The 23869-nt window shown below is 43.8% G+C and overlaps 1 protein-coding gene across 3 annotated transcripts in view; it reads right to left on the bottom strand.

Annotated features, from left to right (window-relative positions):
* FER1L6 (fer-1 like family member 6) overlaps positions 1 to 23869 on the bottom strand; it is a 276448-nt gene that overhangs the window by 205506 nt on the left and 47073 nt on the right. The window contains exon 1 of one of the 3 annotated variants that reach the window (XM_077493301.1): positions 21739 to 21858. The exons of the other annotated variants lie outside the window; for them this stretch is intronic. Coding sequence (XP_077349427.1) covers positions 21739 to 21773 — 35 coding nt within the window. The 5' untranslated portion in view covers positions 21774 to 21858. Of the gene's footprint in view, positions 1 to 21738; positions 21859 to 23869 lie in introns of those variants that run through there. 3 annotated transcript variants of the gene reach the window in all.

Genomic DNA, 23869 nt, shown 5'->3' with positions numbered 1-23869 from the left:
GATGGAGAACGTAATGAATCTGAAGCATTATGGATGGAACTGCATATATATGTGCATCGTTCAAAGTTAATCATTGGAGTTTGTTATAGACCACCCAATGTTAATGAGGAGGTGGAGACTCAGCTCCTTGCACAGATGGAAAGGGCCGCAAGGGCTGGGATGGTGATAATAATGGGGGATTTTAACTACCCAGAAATTGACTGGAGTAATGGCACTGCTGGGACAGTTAAAGGGCAAAAATGTATAAACCTATTAAAGGACAATTTTATGGTCCAGTTTATTGAGGCCCCAGCTAGGAATGATGCTCTGTTGGACCTGGTAATCTCAAACCATGCAGAGCCTATTACTAATGTTCAGATAAAGGAACATCTTGGTAGCAGCGACCATAAAATGATTTCATTTTATGTTAACTGTAAGCATAAAACACATACGGGAAAGATAAAACCACTTAACTTTAAGAGAGCAAATTTTCCAAGGATGAGGGCTGCTCTCCAGGACTTAGACTGGGAGGGAATATTGGCATCAATAGGCACAGAACAGAAATGGGAATTCTTCAAAGTGACTGTTTGTGATCTCACTGCAAAGTATATTCCCATGGGCGATAAGTTTAGAAGGCTAAAAATAAAACCTATGTGGCTTACGGCCAAAGTAAAAAAAAAAAGCTATAAACAATAAGAAAAGAGCCTTTAAAAAATATAAAAATGAAGGAACACTAGTGTCAGTTAAATGTTACAAAGAATATAACAGAATATGTAAAAAGGAAATCAGGGATACAAAAACTCAAAACGAACGACAGATTGCAAAATATAGTAGGACAAACCCCAAAAAATTCTTCAAATATATCAATAGTAAAAAGGTCAGGTCTGAGTATGTAGGCCCTTTACAAAATAATCCAGAGTTGTTGACTGGGGACAAAGAAAAGGCAAATTTAATAAATACTTTCTTCAGCTCTGTGTATACAAAGGAGCATGGGGGAGCTCATGTCCATAATGGGGGTGGTAGTCACACAGCTCCAAATGATCCACAATGGCTCAAAAGTGATATGGTTCAGAAATATTTAGACAGAATAAAGGTGGATAAAGTACCTGGACCAGATGGCACCCACCCACGGATCCTAAAGGAATTGAGCTCTGAAATTTCAAAGTCATTGTATCTATTTTTTAGGGACTCATTAATGACAGGAATAGTACCACGAAATTGGCGTAGGGCCAATGTGGTGCCCATATTTAAAAAGGGAACAAAATATTTACCAAGTAACTGTAGACCTGTTAGTTTAACTTCTATGATTGTGAAGATACTGGAGAGTTTAATAAAAGACCATAGTCCATAGACCACGAGTTCTTGCTGGAAAAAAATATTTTAAGCAACAGACAGCATGGATTCATGAAAGACAGAAGTTGTCAAACAAATCTAAATTCTTTTTATGAGGAGGTAAGTAAAACCTTGGACAGAGGGGTGGCTATGGACGTGGTATACTTGGATTTTGCAAAAGCATTTAACACAGTTCCCCACACACGGCTCATGTGTAAGGTGAATTCTACATGCTTGGAAATATCAGTTTGTAAATGGATAGACAACTGTCTAAAAGACAGAATTCAGAGAGTAATGGTTAATGATTCTTACTCTTAATGGTCTAAGGTTATCAGTGGTGTACCCCAAGGTTCAGTGTTGGGACCCTTACTTTTTAATACCTTTATAAATGATATTGGGTCTGGGATTAAAAGTAACATTTCTGTCTTTGCAGATGACACTAAGCTATGCAGTGGAATAACGTTCTTACAGGATATCTCCAATTTACAAGCCGACCTCAATGCACTAATTGGGCGACTATGTGGCAGATGAGGTTTAATGTTGATAAATGTAAAGTTATGCACTTGGGGGCTAAGAATATGCATGCATCATACATACTAGGGGGAGTACAACTGGGGGAATCCATGGTGGGGAAGGATCTGGGTGTTCTGGTAGATCATAAACTCAATAATAACATGCAATGCCAAACTACGGTTTCCAAAGCAAGCAAAATCCTTTCTTGTATTAAGAGAGGTATGGACTCCAGAGAGAGTGATATGATTTTGCCCCTGTACAAATCATTAGTAAGACCTCATCTGGAATATGCAGTTCTGTTTTGGGCACCAGTTCTCAAAAAGGATATCGGGGAACTGGAGAAGGTGCAGAGAAGAGCAACCAAACTGATAAGAGGCAAGGAGGAGCTCAGCTATGAGGAAAGATTAGAGGAACTGAATTTATTCACTCTTGAGAAGAGGAGATTAAGGGGGAATATGATCACCATGTATAAATATATAGGTTGTGCCAGTACTCCTAATGAGTACGCGCTATGTTCTTAAATTTAGTTTTTGCCCAAAACTATAGTTAAGTTTTGGGGTTAATTGTGCTAAATTGTGGTTTGGCATCAGTTTGGCTGGGCTGTATTAAGGTTCTGCCTGATCATAGGTGGGGTTCACACCTGTGAGAGGCCTTAGTACGCAGTCTGGTTGGACGCATTAGGTACCAATCTCTCTCTCTGAGCCAATCAGTGGGAGTTTGTCTCGCTGTATATTCTGGGAGAGGGTACTTAAGGTGCTGAAGTCACGTGGTTCGGGGTTCTGGTCCAGAAGTTGTTGCTGACTCCGTGGTCCTGGTCCTCCTGACCAGCCCCCAGGGGCCCTCATGGCCTGGGGTGTGGATCCATTCGTTTCCGAGCCTCGGAACTGGCTAGTCCGAGGCACAGTAACTGGAAGGAGGATTCTAAGGTGTTCTGGTGTCGTCTCGGGTTTGGAGAGGCCCAGCAACTCTACACGCGACCAGGGGATGACTCTTCAGTAAGAGTGCCACGCACAAGGCTGGCTTCTCAGTAAGAGCCCGGAAGCTGAGCTGCCATGGACATTGATTGAATCCACAATTCTTACGGTATCACCGGACCAGCTGAAAGATTCTGGTACAGTAAGAAAAGTTCCTACTTCTATCCTTCCGGTTACAACTAAGTTTTTCAACCAAGTCTGTGTGAGAGACTTTGCAAAGCTAGAATTACCTGTTGGTTGCTAAACCCAAACTCAAGGATTTATCCAACAGTTAAAGAATCCAGTTGCGAATGCCCATTCCCTGGATTATGTACAGAGAGAGACTTTTATTGAAGTCAGCAGTTCCGAGCACCTGAGCTAAACTTAATCCTGATACCCTCTATTCCCAACTTAGAGACTGAGTGTGTTCAACTGTTTTATGCAAAATAAAAATCCTAACAAGGAATTCATGTGCCGGTCTCCACAATTACTGGGTTATCAACCCTGGGAACCCCTAGACAAGGACAATGAGTACGAGCTGGTGGAGGTAATCGGTAAGCCCAGAAAAATTCAGCCACTCCTTCGGGGGCAAGTGCTACATAAAAGAGGTCCATATAGTGAACTTTACGGTCAACACTGAGGACAAGGGGGCACTCTTTACATCTAGAGGAAAAGAGATTTCATCTCCAAATACTGAAAAGTTTCTTCACAGTAAGAGCTACCTCCAGAGGTGGTTCTGGCAAGCTCAGTAGATTGCTTTAAGAAAGGCCTGGATTCTCTCCTAAATGCACACAATATAACTGGGTACTAACATTTATAGGTAAAGTTGATCCAGGGAAAATCCGATTGCCTCTCTGGGATCAGGAAGGAATTTTTTCCCCTACTGTAGCAAATTGGATCATGCTTCTTTTCTGGGGGTTTTTCACCTTCCTCTGGATCAACTGTGGGTATATGGGATTGTATGATATTTTTATTTTATTTTATTTTTATAGTTGAACTAGATGGACTTGTGTCTTTTTTCAACCTGACTAACTATGTAACCCAGTACTAGCAAGGTGTACCTAATAAAGTGGTCGGTGAGTGTATATCACTGTGATAATCAGGATTAAACTTCAAACTACTGTGGTCTCTAATCAATTTTATTATAATTTGTTTTAACTTTACAAGTTTAAAGCCCAAACCCAGGTCATTTCATTTAAATGGTGACCCGGCCAAATTAAAAGTAAAAAGCAATATACACCTTCTCTTTGGTGCTGTCTTTGGCAGTACTGCCTGAAGATTAAAAGACACCATGTATGTGGCACAGACAAGTGAAAATTTGAGCATCCTCTGCAGACTTTACATAGCAATCATTACATAACTACGCTGCCCAGTCTCTGCTTACCAAGCTGACAAGTGTTTGCAGCATCCCCAATCATACTTTCCATCACTTCAGACAATGAAAATGCACACCTAAATGTTTTCATGCATTTAGACACCAATACAAATCAATCAAAATGAGGGGCGGACTGACCATTTGGCCACTCGGGCACTGCCCGAGGGCCCCGGGCCACTAGGGGGCCCCATCAGGGTTGCCAGCCTTAGTAAAACCAGGGACAGTATGTAAAAATCTGTGTTTTTTTTACATCTGTCTCTGAAATGTCCCTTACCAACATCCTTTTGGTCTAAAAATCCAGAGATTATAGCTGCCCCACCTCTCCAGTACCTTCTCAGCCAATAGAAACATGTCTGTGTATACTGTGTGTACATGTATGTGTATACTGTGTGTTTGTATACTGTGTGATTGTATACTGTGTGGCCCCATAATCTCCTATTGCCCGGGGGCCCCATGAGTTGTCAGTCCGCCCCTGATCAAAATAGATATTACAAAAAATACTATAAACATCTAAACTAGAAAAGCACCCAAACTTTTACAGATAAATGAGCAGAGGGCCAGTTTGGTTCTACTAAGCACTACACAAAATCTATTAGGTTTCCACAAAGACAAAGGTGTATGTCAAGGCAGAATTTTAAAAGAAGAAACCTATCCTGTACATGCATATTGCCCCATGTTGTATCCCTTTATAAACCTGCAAGTGCCAAAAATAGCCATTGATCTGCCAGAAATGCACTCAGCTCCTAAGTGCTATTGTGGGCTGACAACATACAGCATTTTTGTATTCTGAGTGGTGTCAGCCCTGTCCAGTGTTTTTTGTTACCTACTCAACTACTCCCACTCTCAGATCTCAGCAACATAAAAGCTAATCATTCCGCCGTCCGAGATAATTAGAAAAGCTTGATGAGATAACAAAAGAAGTGTGCAGAGGACATAGCAGAGCTATGAATTTCTGACACGATCAACAGGTTTTATTTTATTTTAGTGTTTGTTAACCACTTAAGCCCTGGACCATTTTGGTGGCCAAAGACCAGAGCACTTTTTGCAATTCGGCACTGCGTCAGTTTAACTGACAATTGCGCAGTCGTGCGACGTGGCTCCCAAAATTGACGTTCTTTTTTTCCCACAAATAGAGCTTTTTGGTGGTATTTGATCGCCTCTGCAGTTTTTATTTTTTGCGCCATAAACAAGAAAAGAGCGTCAATTTTGAAAAAACGCATTACAGGCATACCACACTTTTATGTACACAATGGGGTTTACTAAAGCTGGAAAGTGCAAAATCAGGCTCACTTCTGCATAGAAACTAATGAGCTTCTAACCCCAGCTTGTTCAATTAAGCTTTGGTAATAAAACCTGGAAGATCATTGGTTTCTATGCAGAAGTGAACCTGATTTTGTACTTTCCAGCTTTAGTAAATAAACCCCATTGTGTACTTAAAAGTGGGGCATGCCTGTATTTTTTACTTTTTGCTATAATAAATCATGGCATAAGTCATGGCATACATGGAATGGGAGAGACTGCACATGTTCCTTTTCCATTTGATGAAGCAGAACTACAAGGAGGTAATACTATCAGAACATTTTATGGAATCTTAACCACTTCAGCCCCAGAAGATTTTACCCCCTTCCTGTCCAGAGCACTTTTTGCAATTCGGCACTGCGTCGCTTTAACTGACAATTGCGTGGTCGTGCGACGTGGCTCCCAAACAAAATTGATGTCCCTTTTTTTCCCCCACAAATAGAGCTTTCTTTTGGTAGTATTTTATCACCTCTGCGCTTTTTATTTTTTGCGCTATAAATTAAAAAAAAAGAGCGGCAATTTTGAAGTTAAGCATTTTTTTTTACTTTTTTCTGTAATAAATATCCCCCAAAAAATATATAAAAAAACATTTTTTTCCTCAGTTTAGGCCGATACATATTCTTCTACATATTTTTGTTAAAAAAAAAAAAAATCGCAATAATCGTTTATTGGTTGGTTTGCGCAAAAGTTATAGCATCTACAAAATAGGGGATAGTTTTATGCCATTTTTATTGATTGATGTTTTTTTTATTAGTAATGGAGGCGATCAGAGATTTTTATCATGACTGCAACATTATGGCAGACACATCGAACAATTTTGACACATTTTTTGGACCATTGGCATTAATACAGCAATCAATGCAAAAAAATTGCATTGATTACTGTTAAAATGTCACTGGTAGTGAAGGGGTTAACCACTAGGTGGTGCTGTAGGGTTTAAGTGTGTCCTAGGGAGTGATTCTAACTGTGGGGGGGGGGGGCTGTGTGTGACATGTCACTGATCATCGCTCCCGATTATAGGGAGCTGTGATTAGTGTCAGTGTCAGTAGGCAGAACTGGGAGTTACTTGTGTAGCACTAACCCCCGAAGGAGCTGCTGGTTTGATTGGACTTACTGTTACCTTCTTCACCTCGATTTGCGTCTAGGGGTTTTCCCGTGGTCTATGGCCCAGAAACTTTAGAGCAGGGGTCTCAAACTGACGGCCCTCCAGCTGTTGTGAAACTACAAGTCCCATCATGGCTCTGCCTGTGGGAGTAACTGTCAGCCTTGCAATGCCTCATGGGACTTTTAGTTTTGCCACAGTTGGAGGGCTGCCGGTTTGAGACCCCTGCTTAAGAGACTGACGACAGATCCGCTTAAAGGGAATTTTATTTGCAAAAAAACTGTTAACGAACAGTCTCTTAGTATAGGATGAGAGGGTTAGGAGGAAAGTTCAGGTACTCTTAGTGTCAAAGTCAATGATAAAGGACTTGCTTACTTCAACTAAATCCAGAGAATAGCCATTCACAGCTGGATGTTCACTCAAGTTGGACAGTCCCTCTTCACAAGGCCTAGCAGCCAACAAGGTGCTTAAATCAGGAAAAAGTCTCTGCCACAGACGTTGTTGTAGAACATGTAGGAAACTAGAACTTGTAGAACATTCGTGTGGTACCAGTATCTTTCAGCCGGTTCGGCGATACCCAGGAGATTGGATTCACTTGGGTCCCTCAGCCTCACCAGGCTCTTGCTAAGAAGCCAGCCCCGAGACATAAAGTCGGGTGGATCCGCACCCCAGGCCATAGCCTTCCTGGGGGCTGCTCAGGAGGACCAGGACCATGGAGTCAGAACCTACTTCTGGACTGGAACCCCCGAAACAACGTGACATCCGCATCTTAAGTACCCTCTCCCAGAAAGCACAGCAAGAGTGACACTCTCACTGGGCTGGCTCTGAGAGAAAGTAACCTTAAAGCACCCAATCAGACTGTAGTTCTATGCCTGCCAGAAGAGTCAGTGCGCCCTATGGCCAGGCTGAACAGCCTATAGACCAGTCAGACTAATGCTGAGGTCCAAATTTGGAATAATTATACCCAAACCAAACTGCAGTTCAGGTGTAACATTACATTTAAAAAAAACAGTGCGTGCTCTTCAGGAGCCGGCGCTACACTTGTTTACATTAGCATCTCCCCGTTCTTCCTCACTGTGAGACGATTGCGGGTATGCCCGCGGACATTGGGTCCACGGGACCCGCGATCATGGTCACGGAGCTCCTGGCAGGAACGCACACATGCCCACAAGCTGCCTCTTAAAGGACAACATACAGGTACATTACTCTGCCTGTACGCGCCCTTCTGCCGCAGTATATCTGCGTAAGGTGGTCAGGAAGTGGTTAAATTAACAAACAAGAAGACTTATATTATTCTGAATTACTCCCACAACTGTAAAATAATGAAAGGTAGCTCAGCTTTACAACCCAAATCTAGTCATTTGTTTGTGCTCCTTTCACCAGGTGAAGCGTAAGCTCACCTTCTTAATGGACCCCAAAGCGGTCAGAAAAGCATAAAAGCAGATCAATCAGTTAGACCTAACTCTGGTGTTCAGGTTCCCTAGTGACCAATGGGATTCCTTCTCCAAAACGGCTCCACACAGCTCACAAGTAGATCATAGGCAATAAATTGAAAAGACAGTCTCCAATAGTGCAGGATCCAGTAAATTGATTTCACTCCTCACTACCTATCACAGTTTCGAAGGCCATAAAATGCCAAAATAACACAAAACCCCCCCAAATTACCCCATTTTGGAAAGTAGACACCCCAAGGAAATTGCTGAGGGGCATGTTGAGCCCATTGAATATTTTTTTCTTTTGTCCCAAGTGATTGAATAATGACACAAAAAAAAAAAAAGTTTACAAAAAGTTGTCACTAAATGATATATTGCTCACACATGCCATAGTTATATGTGGAATTGCACCCCAAAATATATTCTGCTGCTTCTCCTGAGTACGGGGATACCACTTATGTGGGACTTTTTGGGAGTCTAGCCGTGTACGGGACCCCGAAAACCAATCACTGTCTTCAGGATTTCTAAGGGTGCAAATTTTTGATTTCACTCCTCACTACCTATCACAGTTTCGAAGGCCATAAAATGCCAAAATAGCACAAAACCCCCCCAAATGACCCCATTTTGGAAAGTAGACACCCAAAGCTATTTACTGAGAGGCATGTTGAGTCCATGGAATATTTTATATTTTGCCACAAATTGCGGGAATATTACATTTTTTTTTTTTTTTTGCACAAAGTTGTCACTAAATTATATATTGCTCACACATGCTATGGGCATAAGTGAAATTACACCCCAAAATAAATTCTGCTGCTTCTCCCGAGTACGGAGATACCACATGTGGGGGACTTTTTGGGAGCCTAGCCACGTACGGGACCCCGAAAACCAAGCACTGCCTTCAGGATTTAAATATAAAACGCTACCAGAAAAAACTGTTAGCGATCGCAGGGATCAGGCTTGACTCTGCAAACGCTGAAGTTATGTGTTTAGTGTTTTGTAATCGATCGATACTGCACTTGGGTGGTCTGGGCGGAGGGGCAAAACGCAGGTGTCAGCAGGTATCTGGGCTGATCCCACTAACAATGCGTTTTTTTGGAACCCTAAACTGCTGGGGACGCTAGTATAGATCTGATCAGATATTGATCTGTTCAGATTCTATACCACTACGGGAGGTTTATGCTTTGCGCGTGGGTGTTAGCGGTACTGGCACTAACCTAGCGCTGCCTGGGGCGACACAGACCCTGACCCTAAAACCTAATTGATATCACCCGCCGGGAGATCAGGGGGTTAAACCTTTATTGGGTAATAAATGGGGGGTGCCCTGATGCTATAAAAAGCAAACTAACTAACCAGAGTCACCCGTAACACTTATATGGTGATCACTGGTGAAAGGGTTAACTAGGGGCAATCAGGGGGTTAAAATCTTTATTAGGTAGTATATGGGGGTCCCTGGCGCTATATAAAAACCTGACGGGGAACCTAAATAACTAACTGGCTAACCAGCGTCACCAGTGGCACTTATACGGTGATTGCTGGTGAAAGGGTTAATTAGGGGCAATCAGGGGGTTAAAACCATTATTGGGTAGTATATGGGGGTACCTAGCGCTATAAAAACCCGGCGGTGAACCTAAAAAAATAACTAGCTACCTAGCGGCACCAGTGACACTAATGCAGCGATCAGAAAAATGATCGCTTAGTGACACTGGCAAAAGGGGGCGAAAGGATTAACTGGGGGCAATCAGGGGGTTAAAACCATTATTGGGTAGTATATGGGGGTACCTAGCGCTATAAAAACCTGGCGGTGAACCTAAAAAAATAACTAGCTACCTAGCGGCACCAGTGACACTAATGCAGCGATCAGAAAAACGATTGCTTAGTGACACTGGCAAAAGGGGGTGAAAGGGTTAACTAGGGGCAATTAGGGGGTTAAAACCATTATTGGGTAGTATATCGGGGTACCTAGCGCTATAAAAACCTGGAGGTGAACCTAAAAAAATAACTAGCTACCTAGCGGCACTAGTGACACTAATGCATCGATCAGAAAAACGATCGCTTAGTGACACTGGCAAAAGGGGGTGAAAGTGTTAACTCTAGGGGCAATCAGGGGGTTAAACCTTTATTGGGGGGTAGGGGGCTACCCTGGACCTAACACTAACTGCCCTGACAGTTTTTACTGTCACAACTGACACTAAATGCAGTGATCAGTAAATAAATGATCACTGCAATCAGTGACACTGTGACTGGAAGGGGGGCGATCGGGGGGGTGATCGGGGGGGGGGGGATTTGTGTGCCTATGTGTACCTACATGTCAGTGTAGTGTTTGGTGCACTTACTTTCTCTGTTCTCCTCGCAGTCCAGTCAAAAAGACTGCCCCAAGGAGAATGACATCACTTCCTCCCTGCCTGTGTTTACAATACACAGCTGGGGAAGCTTCTCATTCGCCAGGAGCGATCGAGAGGGGATGGCCAGAAACCAACGGCCATCCCCTCATCCCGGATTGCTCCTGAAGCGAAACGGACTGCCGCATCCAGGGGGAGGGGGTCCGATCGGACCCCCTACCCGCTAGAAGGCGAGCACGTCCATGTACGTGCTTGTGCCTGTCGGTGCCATTCTGCCGACGTACATTGCCATGCGGCGGTCCTTAAGTGGTTAAGGTACTGAGATCATGTGCTATGGTGTTCCGTGCCCGAGGATTTTTCTGTCTGTTTGGTTCTGGTCCTCCTGACCAGCCCTCATGGCCCTCCTGGCCTGGGGTGCGGTTCCATGCATTTCCAAGTCTTGGGGCTGGACAGCCCGAGGTGAAGCAACTGCAAGGACAGGCCTGAATGGATATCGAGGCTTGGTGATTTGAGAGTGGTCCGGTGCTGTCTCATCTAAGGAGAGACCCAGTAACTGGAGGAGCATCCAGGGGAGGACTCTTCAGGAGAAGGCTATGCACAAGGCTGGCTTCTCTGAAGGAGCCTGGAGGCTCAGTTGAAGGACACTTCATGGATCTACACTCATACGGTATCGCCGGACCGGCTGAGAGATACTGGTATCGTATGATAGCTCTATAAATTTGTCTATGTCCCTCAGTTACACTCAAGTCTGTGGCAGAGATTTTACTTTACTTAACACCCTACCGGCTGCTAGGCCTAGTGAGAGGAGGTCTATCCGGGGGTTGTGAAAATCCAGCTGTGAAACAGTTATTCTCTGGATTTCTTCTATAAAGACTTTCCATTTTTGACAGTTCAAAGTACCTGAACTTCCTTCTAACCCTCTACCCTAAATTGAGAGCTTCTGTTTCTATTTTCAAATAAATAACCCAAAAGAAGATCCAGTGTCAGTTTCAACATTTCTTTGGGCCATCTACCATGAGAAACCCTAGACAGAGACGAGGTCAAGAAGGTAACGGTAAGCCCAATAAAACCAGCAGCTCCTTCGAGGGTGAGTGCTACATAGGCATTAGGGCTAACCTGCCCTGCTGACATTACTGGTTAGGAATAGTTAAAATAAACTGTAAAGTACCCCTGCAAGGTTTTTATTACTTCCTTTGTCTCCACTGGGGAGATTACTGTTTATTTCCTATCCCATTGGCAGTCGGTTGGATAAGCATGAAGTAGCATGAAATCTCTACAACAGAGACAGCAACAAACACATTTTGTTAGTAGAGCGAGAAATCACCATCAGCTTTTTTATTGCTCTAACACAAGGGTCTCCAAAATTTCTAAACAAAGGGCCAGACTGTGGCCTTCAGACTTTAGGGAGGCCAGACTGTGACCAGTGGGGGTAAAAAATGCTCCAGTGTCAGTGGAAGTAAAGAATGACCCCCTCATTGGTTTTAGATACATTTCACACTGGATGCGTTTTTCAGGCGCTTTAGTGCTAAAAATAGCGCTTTTAACCACTTGCCGACCGCCGCACGACGATATACGTAGAATAGCAGAATGGCACGGGCAGGCATATGGGCGTATATATAAGTCCCTGCCTTCCCGCGGGTGGGGGGCCCGATCGGGCCCCCCCCGGTGCCTGCGGCGGTCGGCATTCGTTCGGGAGCGATCCGGGATAAGGGGGCGGCCATTCATTCATGGCCACCCCCTCGCGATCGCTCCCGACCAATAGAAATGCTCCGTGACATCACTTCCTCTCCTCACAGGAGAAGAAGTGATGTAATCTCTCCTCCGTGTCGGTATTTTTCGTTCCGGCACCGAGGAGAGAGGATCGGTGAGTTGCACCAACACACCACACGTACAGTAGAACATGCCAGGCACACTCACACCCCCCCTTTACCCCCCGATCACCCCCCCAATTACCCCTGCCCCCCCCCCCAGTCACAGTGACACCAATTGCATTTTTTTTTTTTTGCATTGGTGTCATTTGTGACTGTAATAACTGTTAGGGCAGTTAGGGTTAGCCCCCTTTAGTTCTAATGTGCCCCCCTAACCCCCCCAATAAAGGTTTAACCCCGTGATCACCCCCCGTCGCCAGTGTCACTAAGGCTGGGTTCACATTGCAGCGGTTTATGAGAACGAATGTGATTCGCACCGCACTGCAGTGCAAATCACATCCGATCTCTGTGCGATTCGAGTTTAGCCATACAGATAGTATGGCTGAATTCGCGCCGCACCCGCCGCAAATTCGCACGGGACCCTTTTTTTGGTCCGCAGCAGAATCGGATCGCATGGGTGTTCACACCATGCGATCCGAGTTTGCAGATCGCACTGCGATATGCGAACTGATCTGGGGGTGTCATTAACATTTCACTGACACTCCCAGCAGTTCGCATAGGGCAGTGTGAACTGCCGCCGGGAGGCATGCGATGCGGGAACCCGCCGCGGATTCGTGGCGTTCCCGCATCGCTCCAGTGTGAACCCAGCCTAATAAGCAATCATTTTTCTGATCACAGGTGACGCTAGTTAGGCAGGTAGGTATTTAGAATAATTATAATATTGGCTAATAGAAGAAGGGAAAAATAAAAATATTCTAAATAAAAAAGAGGGATCTTACCTTGACCCATTTTTCTGCCGAACCCCTATTATATATAGCCTGCCAAAAATCCACAAGGATTGTGTGAATCCACCTGGCAGGCCTATTGTCAATGGTATTGACTCTATCTCCTCGAGAGTGGGTCAGTACATTGACACTTTTCTACAACCCCTGGTATTTAAAACCAAAGCATTTCTTAAAGATACTAAACACATTATTCAAATTCTTGAGTCATTGGAAATTACGGCTTCCTGTTTTTTTGTGACAGCCGATGTCGGCTCACTGTATACTATCATAGGACACAGTGATGCGCGAGCTTCAGTACAGTGGGCTATGTCCACTTACTCCGATTTATCGGAGTGCCACAAAAAATATATCCTCAAATGTTTAGATTTCTGTTTATCTAGGAACTATTTTTGGTTTAATCATCAGTTTTATCTACAAGTAAGGGGGGTTGCTATGGGGGCTAAGTTTGCTCCCAGTGTGGCCAATTTATTTATGGCCCACTGGGAGGAGGATGTTGTCTTTCGGAATCGCCCCAGGGAATTAATTTGCTACAATAGATTCATTGATGATCTCATCTTTATATGGGATGGTGACCGACGAGGATTGGATGAATTTGTCAGCACTATGAACACTAATGACAAAAACATCCAGCTATCATGGAATATTAGCCAAGAACGGATGGTGTTTCTTGACCTAGAGATCATTAAAGCAAATAATGGGCTAGTATTGAAAAACCATTTCAAGCCAACTGATCGGAATTCGTACATTCCCCTGGGGAGTTGCCACCATAAGTCTTGGTTATGCAACATCCCCAGGGGACAGTATGTCAGATTGAGGCGGAATTGTTCCCATATGGATGACTTTGTGCATCAAGCCCATACTTTGTCTTCTAAGTTCCAAGAAAAGGGATATGATCCATCTGCTCTTGAACATGAAATATCTATGGTCCAGCAGATGGATAGGTCCCTTTTGATTAGAGATAAGGTAAAAGAATCAGGAGTGGAAGGGGTTAATTTTCGAATGGTCCTTGACTATAACGTACAATATAAAAAATTTGAAAAAGTTGTGGCCAAAAATTGGTTTATACTGAAACAAGACCGAGTGTTGGGTCCATTATTACCTGCTCGGCCCTCTTTCATATATAAGAAGGCTCCATCATTACGTGACCAATTAGCACCGAGTGTCATAGATCCCCCTGTACAAATTGAAAGCAGACTTTTTTCTTTCCTATCCGGCTTTTATGCATGTGGTAGGTGTACAGCATGTAGACACTCCAGATGCAATATGAAAAGAAGAAAATCCTTTACAGCCACTAGTAACAATAAGGAATATAAGATCGATAAACTCATTACCTGTTCCACCACAGGGGTGGTTTATATGTTACAATGTGGATGTGGTCTTCAGTATATTGGCAGAACCTCCAGACCTCTACATGTGAGGTTGGGTGAACACGTAAACAATATTAAAAAGGGTCTGAAGACACATAATGTGTCTCGCCATTTTAAATTGGTGCATTCTCAGAATCCCAGGAGTTTGAGCTTCTGGGGGATTGAGAAGGTTACCAAGCATTGGCGTGGAGGTAACTTCATACGCCAACTTAGCAAACGCGAATCATATTGGATCCATGAAACACGGGTTCTTGTCCCGGGAGGTTTAAACGTGGATTTTGATTTAAATTGTTTCATTTCGGACAGATAATTATTATTTTATAGCATTTGATTTTTGTTCTTCTTGTAATTTATTTATTATTATTATTATTCATTTCATTATTATTATTTTTATTTTCACATATGTTTTTTATATTTTATATATTTTTTATTTGTATGTACTTATTTTTGTTTGTTTATTATTATTATTTCATGTGTGGATCAGTGTAGCTTTCTGATGACGTCAGCGGCATTTGCGGGTATATTTGTTAGTTTTTAATGTTGGTCATATTTGACTTACCGGGAGATTCATTTAGTTTCATTATTATGTACTGCTCTCATAGGCAATATCCCGTTTTTTCTTTGCATATTTTATGCGAAAATTACCGGGATTTATTTCTTTGCCAATTAGCAGACTTAATGTATACTTCCCCCTGGTTTGATTTTTATCCTTTTTTTTAGCTCTTTGTAGCGCATATAATATATTTTATATATTCTCTCTCTTTCCTCTGTGTCTGGAGTGAGCGCAGATGTATGTTCCGGTGTCACGTTCGTTACGTGCTGTTAGCGGTACTTGTCTTGCGCACAACTCCGTTTTTTATTGGTTTAAATTTAGTGTGTTGGTATAAAGCGGCCGTCCGACGTTATTCCGTCACCGCTGATGAAGTCCCGCCTACTCCCTGGGACGCAACGCGTACGGACCACGTGACTCGCGTCGTGACGTCATCCGCCAGCTGACACACTGATCCATGCATGTTACTTCCTGCTTTACACTCAGCACTGGAGATCAGTGCTTGAAAATGTGAGTGGAAATTTGTTTTTTATTCGTCTGTTTTAATAAATTGGCATAAACGGAGAGCACTAGATTTGCCTGTTCTTTTTCATACATGATATCACGTTGATTCGATGACATTGAGGAGATTGTATCTGGAAACGCTTCCGTTTGGTCTGCTGTAGCCCTACACTTCACCCTTGATGGGAACATGCGTTTTTGACCTATCTGATTTATCAGGGGTCCATATGATGAGGTGAGAGTCCAACTAGTTCATTGGTGAAGGGATCACATCGTCACTGGATATACTGATTGAAGACACACTGCACAAGTGGACTCTTCTTCTTTTTTTGATCTTCCTTGATCACTGTATATTCTATCATTTAATATTTGGACTTTTCATTTATTTATTTATTTAGTATTGCACTTTAAAGAATTTTTGTATTTGCGCTGTACTGAGATATTTTAATTAGGTAGGTATTTAGGTTCACCGCAACTTTTTATAGTGCCAGGGACCCCCATATACTACCGCATAAAGCCCCCTGATTGCCCCCTAGTTAACCCTTTCACCAGTGATCACCATATAACTGTTACAGGTGACGCTGGTTGGTTAGTTATTTTTTTATAGTTTCAGGGCACCCGCCATTTATTACCTAATAAAGGTTTAACCCCGTGATCACCCCCCGTCGCCAGTGTCACTAAGGCTGGGTTCACATTGCAGCGGTTTATGAGAACGAATGTGATTCGCACCGCACTGCAGTGCAAATCACATCCGATCTCTGTGCGATTCGAGTTTAGCCATACAGATAGTATGGCTGAATTCGCGCCGCACCCGCCGCAAATTCGCACGGGACCCTTTTTTTGGTCCGCAGCAGAATCGGATCGCATGGGTGTTCACACCATGCGATCCGAGTTTGCAGATCGCACTGCGATATGCGAACTGATCTGGGGGTGTCATTAACATTTCACTGACACTCCCAGCAGTTCGCATGGGGCAGTGTGAACTGCCGCCGGGAGGCATGCGATGCGGGAACCCACCGCGGATTCGTGGCGTTCCCGCATCGCTCCAGTGTGAACCCAGCCTAATAAGCGATCGTTTTTCTGATCGCTGTATTAGTGTCACAGGTGACGCTAGTTAGGCAGGTAGGTATTTAGGTTCGCCACAGCTTTTTATAGCGCCAGGGACCCCCATATACTACCGCATAAAGCCCCCTGATTGCCCCCTAGTTAACCCTTTCACCAGTGATCACCATATAACGGTTACAGGTGACGCTGGTTGGTTAGTTATTTTTTTATAGTTTCAGGGCACCCGCCATTTATTACCTAGTCTCACTAGTGTACCCCTAAATTTAGGGGTGTCTACTTTCCAAAATGGGGTCATTTGGGGGGCGTTTGTGCCATCTTGGCATTTTATGGCCTTCAAAACTGTAACGCCCTTAGAAAGCCTGAAGGCGATGCTTGGTTTTCGGGGCCCCGTACGCGGCTAGGCTCCCAAAAAGTCCCACATATGTGGTATCCCCGTACTCAGGAGAAGCAGCAGAATTTATTTTGGGGTGTCATTTCACATATGCCCATGGCATGCGTGAGCAATATATCATTTAGTGACAACTTTGTGAAAAAAAAAAATAAAATAAAAAAGTTTGTAATTTTCCCGCAACTTGTGGCAAAATATAAAATATTCCATGGACTCAACATGCCTCTCAGCAAATAGCTTGGGGTGTCTACTTTCTAAAATGGGGTCATTTGTGGGGGTTTTGTGCCATCTTGGCATTTTATGGCCTTCAAAACTGTAATAGGTAGTGAGGAGTGAAGTCAAATATTTACGCCCTTAGAAAACCTGAAGGCGGTTCTTGGCTTTCGGGGCCCCGTACGCGGCTAGGCTCCCAAAAAATCCCACACATGTGGTATCCCCGTACTCAGGAGAAGCAGCAAAATTTATTTTGGGGTGTCATTTCACATATGCCCATAGCATGTGTGAGCAATATATCATTTAGTGACAACTTTGTGTAAAAAAAAAAATATATATTTTTTTTTTGTCATTATTCAATCGCTTGAGGCAAAAAAATAAAATATTCAATGGGCTCAACATGCCACTTATCAATTTCCTTAGGGGGTCTACTTTCCAAAATGGGGTCATTTGGGGGGGTTTTGTACTGCCCTGCCATTTTAGCACCTCAAGAAATGAGATAGGCAGTCGTAAACTAAAAGCTGCGTAAATTCCAGAAAACATACCTTAGTTTGTAGATGTGACAACTTTTGCGCAAACCAATAAATATACAGTTATTGACTTTTTTTTTACCAAAGACATGTGGCTGAATACATTTTGGCCTAAATGTATGACTAAAATTGAGTTTATTGGATTTTTCTAATAACAAAAAGTAGAAAATATCATTTTTTTTCAAAATTTGCGGTCTTTTTCCATTTATATCGCAAAAAATAAAAATCGCAGAGGCAATCAAATACCATCAAAAGAAAGCTCTATTTGTGGGAAGAAAAGGACACAAATTTTGTTTGGGTACAACATTGCATGACCGCGCAATTACCAGTTAAAGCAGCGCAGTGCCAAATTGTAAAAAGACCTCTGGTCATTTACCAGCAAAATGGTCCGGTCTGAAAGTGGTTAAAGCACCTGAAAAAATGTCTCATCTGCAATCCCAGCGTGAAAGCCAAGTGCTTTCACACTGGGGCGCTGTGCTGGCAGGACGTCAAAAAAAGTCCTGCAAGCAGCTTCTTTGAGACGCTTTAGAAGTGGTGTATTAATGGGAAGCACCGCCAAAGCGCCTGCAAAGCACTGCGGCAGCGGTGCTTTGCGGGCGCTTTTAATCCTTTATTCGGCCATTAGTGGGGGTTAAAAGCACCCACTAGCAGCCGAAAAGCATCTCTAAAATGACAGTAAAGTGCGCACTAGCGGCGCTTTACCGCCGATGCCCGGGCACTGTCAGTGTGAAAGAGCTCTTGGTGGGAGTAATGCCCCATTGCTGGTATCAGTGGAAGCAATGATGCCCTATTTTTTATATCATTAACCACTTTGAAAAGGAAAAAGGTTATCCTTGGAGTTTATGATCCGTGCACTTTATCATTATTATATTTTAGTACTGGTTTCTTACCACTGTGGCAGCCACCTACAGTCCATTGAAGTCATCTGCCTCTGAGACCGGACTTTGTAAGGGGAGAGGCATATAAAGCATAGTATCAGCTTTGAAATTAAACTGCCCCGAGTGACACAGAATGAAGCTTGCCCAAAAGCTGTTGGCTGGGAGAAAAACCAGAAAGGTGGAATGGGCCCCAGAATGGTGGATTTTAGTGAGTGCATGGATCCCAAAAGGTTAGCAGAATCTTCCATGGATATGAATCTAAAGTTGAAGCGTTGGCGACTAGTACCTACTTTGGACCTGGAGAAAGTCATCTCCTCCAAGTGCTTATTACTGGGAGCAAGCACATTGCGGTGTAATGTAGCCCGCATATTCTGCACATTAATGGGATGGGGTGCTAGAAAACATGGGTGGCACAGTGGTGTAGTGGTTAGCACTCTAGCCTAGCAGTAAAAAGGGTCGCTGGTTTGAATCCCAACCATGACACTACCTGCCTGGAGTTTGCATGTTCTCCCTGTGCCTGCGTGGGTTTCTTCTGGGTACTCCCACGCTCCAAAGACATGCTGGTAGGTTAATTAGCTTCTGCCCAAAAAATTGGCCCTAGTATATGAATGGGGACCTTGGATTGTGGGCTTCTTGAGGGTAGGGACCGATGTGAGTTTGCAATGTACAGGGATAGGGACAATTGAGACACTCACTCAGGTTGAGCTGGATGGACTGGTGTCTTTATTCAACCTTACTAACTATGTGACTTCCCAACCAGCTCACAAACATTTACGACGGCAAGTTGGCTCCCCTGCGCAAATCGCTGTACCTGTACATCAGCTCCCTTAAGAGCCATAGCAGGTGGGGGACCTGATGTGCTTGGCCAGCCACCCGCGATCGTGGGCACTAGAGCCAGAGCGGGGATTTGTGTGGAAGCAAGTAGGTAATAATGGTTGTGTGATGGTATTGTCAGTCTATTGCTGGCCTTTCCCCACCTGCCTCCTGAATAAAAAGTGAGAGAAGATCTCAATGGGCTCATCAACAAAAATGAAACCTTCCCCACTGAATTCAAAGAAAGTTGGAGTTGATTTTTAACACGCTATAGACAGGGCCGTTTTTAAGGCAGGGCAAAAGGGGCAGCTGCCCTGGGCCCTGTCAGTGTTGTGGGGACCAAAGCAGCTGCCCCATACTTGCCAACTATCCTGGTTTCAATTCCCTGGTGCCTTGAGGTTTTATTCCTGTGCTGTGTCCCAATATCTCAGTGTGAAGTGCTGCTACTAATGCTGCCCAACTCTGCCCTATTGTTGTGTACAGATGAGTTACCTGCAGACCCTGTGTTTACATGTAAATTACCGGAATTCATATATAAATAGCGGTGGCATTCATATGTAAATAGCGGGCATTCATATGTTTATCATGACCCCCTGAGGTCATATCCACAGTAATCTCTAGCAACCAATCAACAAGCAGAAATCATGTGCTGTAACCTCTAGCAACTAATCAGTGAGCCGTAATGTGTGCTGTAACCTCTAGCAACCAGTCAGTGAACGGTAATGACACACTGTAACCTCTGGCAACCAATCACAATAGCTGCCTGATCTGATTCAGTAAACTGATTTTGAGTCTAGCTGTTATTTCTTGTATGTCTCAGAGCAGGTGGAGAGCGAAACTGCATGGAGGGGCCCCAAGAAAAGTTTTGCCCCGGGTCCAATCAATATTAAAGCCGGCCCTGGCTATAGAACACATTTTACCTCATTCAAATAAAGCACAAACCCCAGAAGTACAAATGTTTAGATAAGACCCAGGAAACAGTAATAAGGAAAAGTTCACATAAGGTCCATTTAGACCCCTGACGGTCACATACAGCCCTTTGGAATGCTTGTGCAGCTCTCATACCCCACAGTGCAGTTTATTGTGGTGCAATATATTGTGAACAGCACTGAACTACATTACACTATAGCAAGAAACCAACCACACTGAAAATGTTATGGATTGCAATACAGTATAAAAAAATGTCAGATTTTTTGTGCATTGGGTGTGGTACCGTCCCATTCCAAATGCAAATTACATTCTCAAACTTTTTTTTTTTTTTTTTTATACCCCCTTCAGAATTTCAGTTTTTTGTGTCCCATTGGCTGAATTTTCCTTTACTTTCCAGAAGATGCAACAGGACATGAATGGAAATTTCTCCAAAGTAAGCCCCTGTACACACGGTCGGACATTCCGACAACAAAATCCGTCGGATTATTTCAGACAGATTTTGTCCGAAAATGTTGCATACACACGGTCGGACAAAGTTGTTGGAAAATCCGATCGTTCGGAACGTGATAACATTAGTTCGTTGCAGCTAGTAGCCAATAGCTTTGGTCTCGTAATTTCATCTGAGCATGCGTGGCACTTTTCCCGATTGTTTGTAGAGAATTCCGATCGGACAAAGTCTGATCGGATTTTGTTGTCGGAAAATTTGAGGTCCTGCTCTCAAATTTTTTCCGGCGGAAATTCCGATGGAAAAAGTCCGATAGAGCCCACACACGATTTTCTGACAATATAATCTGATGGGATCTTTTCCGTCGGAATTTCCCACCGTGTGTACAGGGCATGAGAGAAATCCTCCCTTACATAGTTGTTACTGGAAGAGGTGAACTCGTTGGCATATCTCCCAACTTTCTGAGATGGGAATGAGGGACACCTACTAGCAAAAGTATATAGGCATAGGACACACCCCCACCACGACCCCTTAAAGGAGAATTAACCCCCAAAAAATGATTAGTTAAACCCACAAGTGATTTTTTTTTACCACTATTATTCCTTTAGATGGGCTATTCAAAATTACTAATGCAGTGATTTAGGATTTGGATCAAAGATTTAAGGTAAATAGTGCATTTTATATACAACTACATAGATCAGACCAAAATGAGGGACAGATGAGGAGGAAAGAGGGACAGAGGGACATTGCTCCAAATCAGGAACAGTCCCTCCAAATCAGGGACAGTTGGGAAGATCTTGTTCTGGTTTCCTGTATAAAATAGAGAGGGGTGAATATGCCCCGTGAGGGATACAGACACTTCCTCACACTTTCCAAAGCCTAGTTATACTTGATCTTTGCCCCTCCTGATACTTGTGTGCCCGCACTCATCACTCCTCAGGCCCAGAAGTGGCATATGGATGTCCATGGTGAATATGCCCATAACTGGACCAACGAATGCAAATCCTTTCACAAAAAAATCAAAAATGTGGTTTTGTTGTGCTGCTCTTTTAACATAGGTAAAGAAAGCCTGGGACTCACCTGTGGCGATGCGGGCTGCTCTCAGCGGAGTCCATACCGTGCAAGGATGCTAGGAGGAAAATGCCATTGCCCTGCAGAGAGCTCCTGTTGTCTCTGTACCTGTCTGCATATGAGATACCTTTCGGCTCCCTCCCAGATGTGACTTATCAGGTACAGTATGTAAACAGTAGCAAAGCACTGAAATCAGTCCACACAGTGCAAACAGTCCCTTCCCTAATGCCATTCCCATAAGTACATGTCCAGATTTCAACTTAACAATAAAAAAAGTTTGCCCTGAGAACAAATATCATGCTGGTTATCAAAAGTTTATTTTATAAATGATTTTAAAGGATGATTTCTCTCATAAAAGCTATTTCAGTTTCAGGAGGATGGCAGCAATCGACAACTATTTTAGTGCCATGCAAGCTCTTGTTGCATTTTTCTGGACCTTGCCTTAGCCCTTGTACACACTGACGGACATTCCGACAACAAAATCCTTATGCCCCGTACACACGAGAAGGATTAAGTCTGACAGACCTCCAAAGGAGTTCCGCCGGAGTTCCGACGGAGTTCCGACGGAGTTCTGGCGGACTTTTCGACCGAACGGACTTGACCACACACCATCACACCAAACTCCGACGGAGTCGAACGTGATGACGTACGACTGGATTCGACGTAGGAAGTTCATAGACAGTAGCCAATAGCTGCCCTAGCGTCGGTTTTAGTCCGTCGGAGTAGCACACACACGAGCGAATTTTTCGAAGAGGACCGGGTCCGGCGGAGTTCCGTCGGGAAAATTTGAAGCATGCTTCATTTCTAAAGTCCGTCAGACTTTAGCGAAGCTAAAGTCCGTTGCAGCCCACACACGATCGGATAGTCTGACGGACTCAGTCCGTCGGAGTTTGGATGTCGAAAAGTCCGCTCGTGTGTACGGGGCATTAGGATTTTTCCGAAACTTGTGTTGCATACACAGGGTCGGACAAAGTTTTTGGAAAATCCGATCGTTCTGAACGTGATGACGTTTTTTCGTTACGACGGGACTACGTTCAGGCTAGTAGCCAATAGCTTTGGTCTAGGAATTTGATCTGAGCATGTGTGGCACTTTGTCCGATCGGAATTCTCTACAAACGATCAGACAAAGTCTGCTCGGATCATGTTGTCGGAACATTTTATAGCCCAGCTCTAAAACTTTGTCGGTCGAATATTCCGACGGAAACAGTCTGATGGAGCCCACACATGATCGGATTATCCGACAACACGGTCCGATCGGACATTTTCCGCCGGAATGTCCGACCGTGTGTACAAGGGCTAATAGAAGTGTAGCACTACCCCTGTAGGAGTTACCAATATTGGGCATTTGTCATTTGCAGCTTGCCCAGCATCATTTGCACCTTGCCCAGCGTGGTTTGCAGCCTTGCCCAGTGTCATTTGCAGCTTGCCAGTGTCATTTTCAGCTTGCACAGCGCCATTTGCAGCTTGTACAGCGCCATTTGCAGCCTTGCCCATGTTTAAATTTCATGGGCATTTAAATGTAAGTTTTTTTTCCCTTAAACTTCCCTCCTAAAACTTTTTTCCTTAAAATGCCCTCCTAAACTTGCGGTGCGTGTTATACGCCAATAAATATGGTATGTGTCCATAAAGGATTTCTGCCAGAGATGGTAATCCGATGACAGGGAGTTCATACACACAGGGCAGCCTCAAGGGAAACAGAAACCATGTTCCGAACTATAAAAGAATACAAAGGGAGAGGCACCTCTGGGTGTAGATTTAAAAACAATTTTTAATCACACAAAGTTAAACAACTCACATTTAGAAGGTTAAAAAGCGCGATGGATAAAACAATCCAGGGAATGGGAATCATCAGATCAGTCCAAACATCCTGCCAGCTGGGGCGCTGGAGACTGTCATATCCAGAAAGCTGCTGTAGACAGAGCGCTGGTCATGGAGACAGAGCAGGTTGTGGAACACAGGCGGAGGATGATGACGTCACTGGCATGCTGCGACCGGTTTCGTGAGCGTTCGGGCTGAGATGGCAAGTCAGCTGCGCTCCTTCGCCAAGCTCATAACTTTCCACGCACTCTGCTCTTCGCACGAGATATTGCTGCATGAACATTTCCGCTACCTTCAGCTTCATCTTTTAATCCAAAGGCTC

This window comes from Lithobates pipiens, unplaced genomic scaffold (assembly GCF_037356315.1).
Source record: "Lithobates pipiens isolate NorthernLeopardFrog02 unplaced genomic scaffold, aLitPip1_a1.2 Scaffold_19, whole genome shotgun sequence".
Taxonomy (NCBI): domain Eukaryota; kingdom Metazoa; phylum Chordata; class Amphibia; order Anura; family Ranidae; genus Lithobates; species Lithobates pipiens.
Note: the sequence above shows the minus strand (reverse complement) of the source record. Positions and strands in the feature narration are given on the sequence as shown.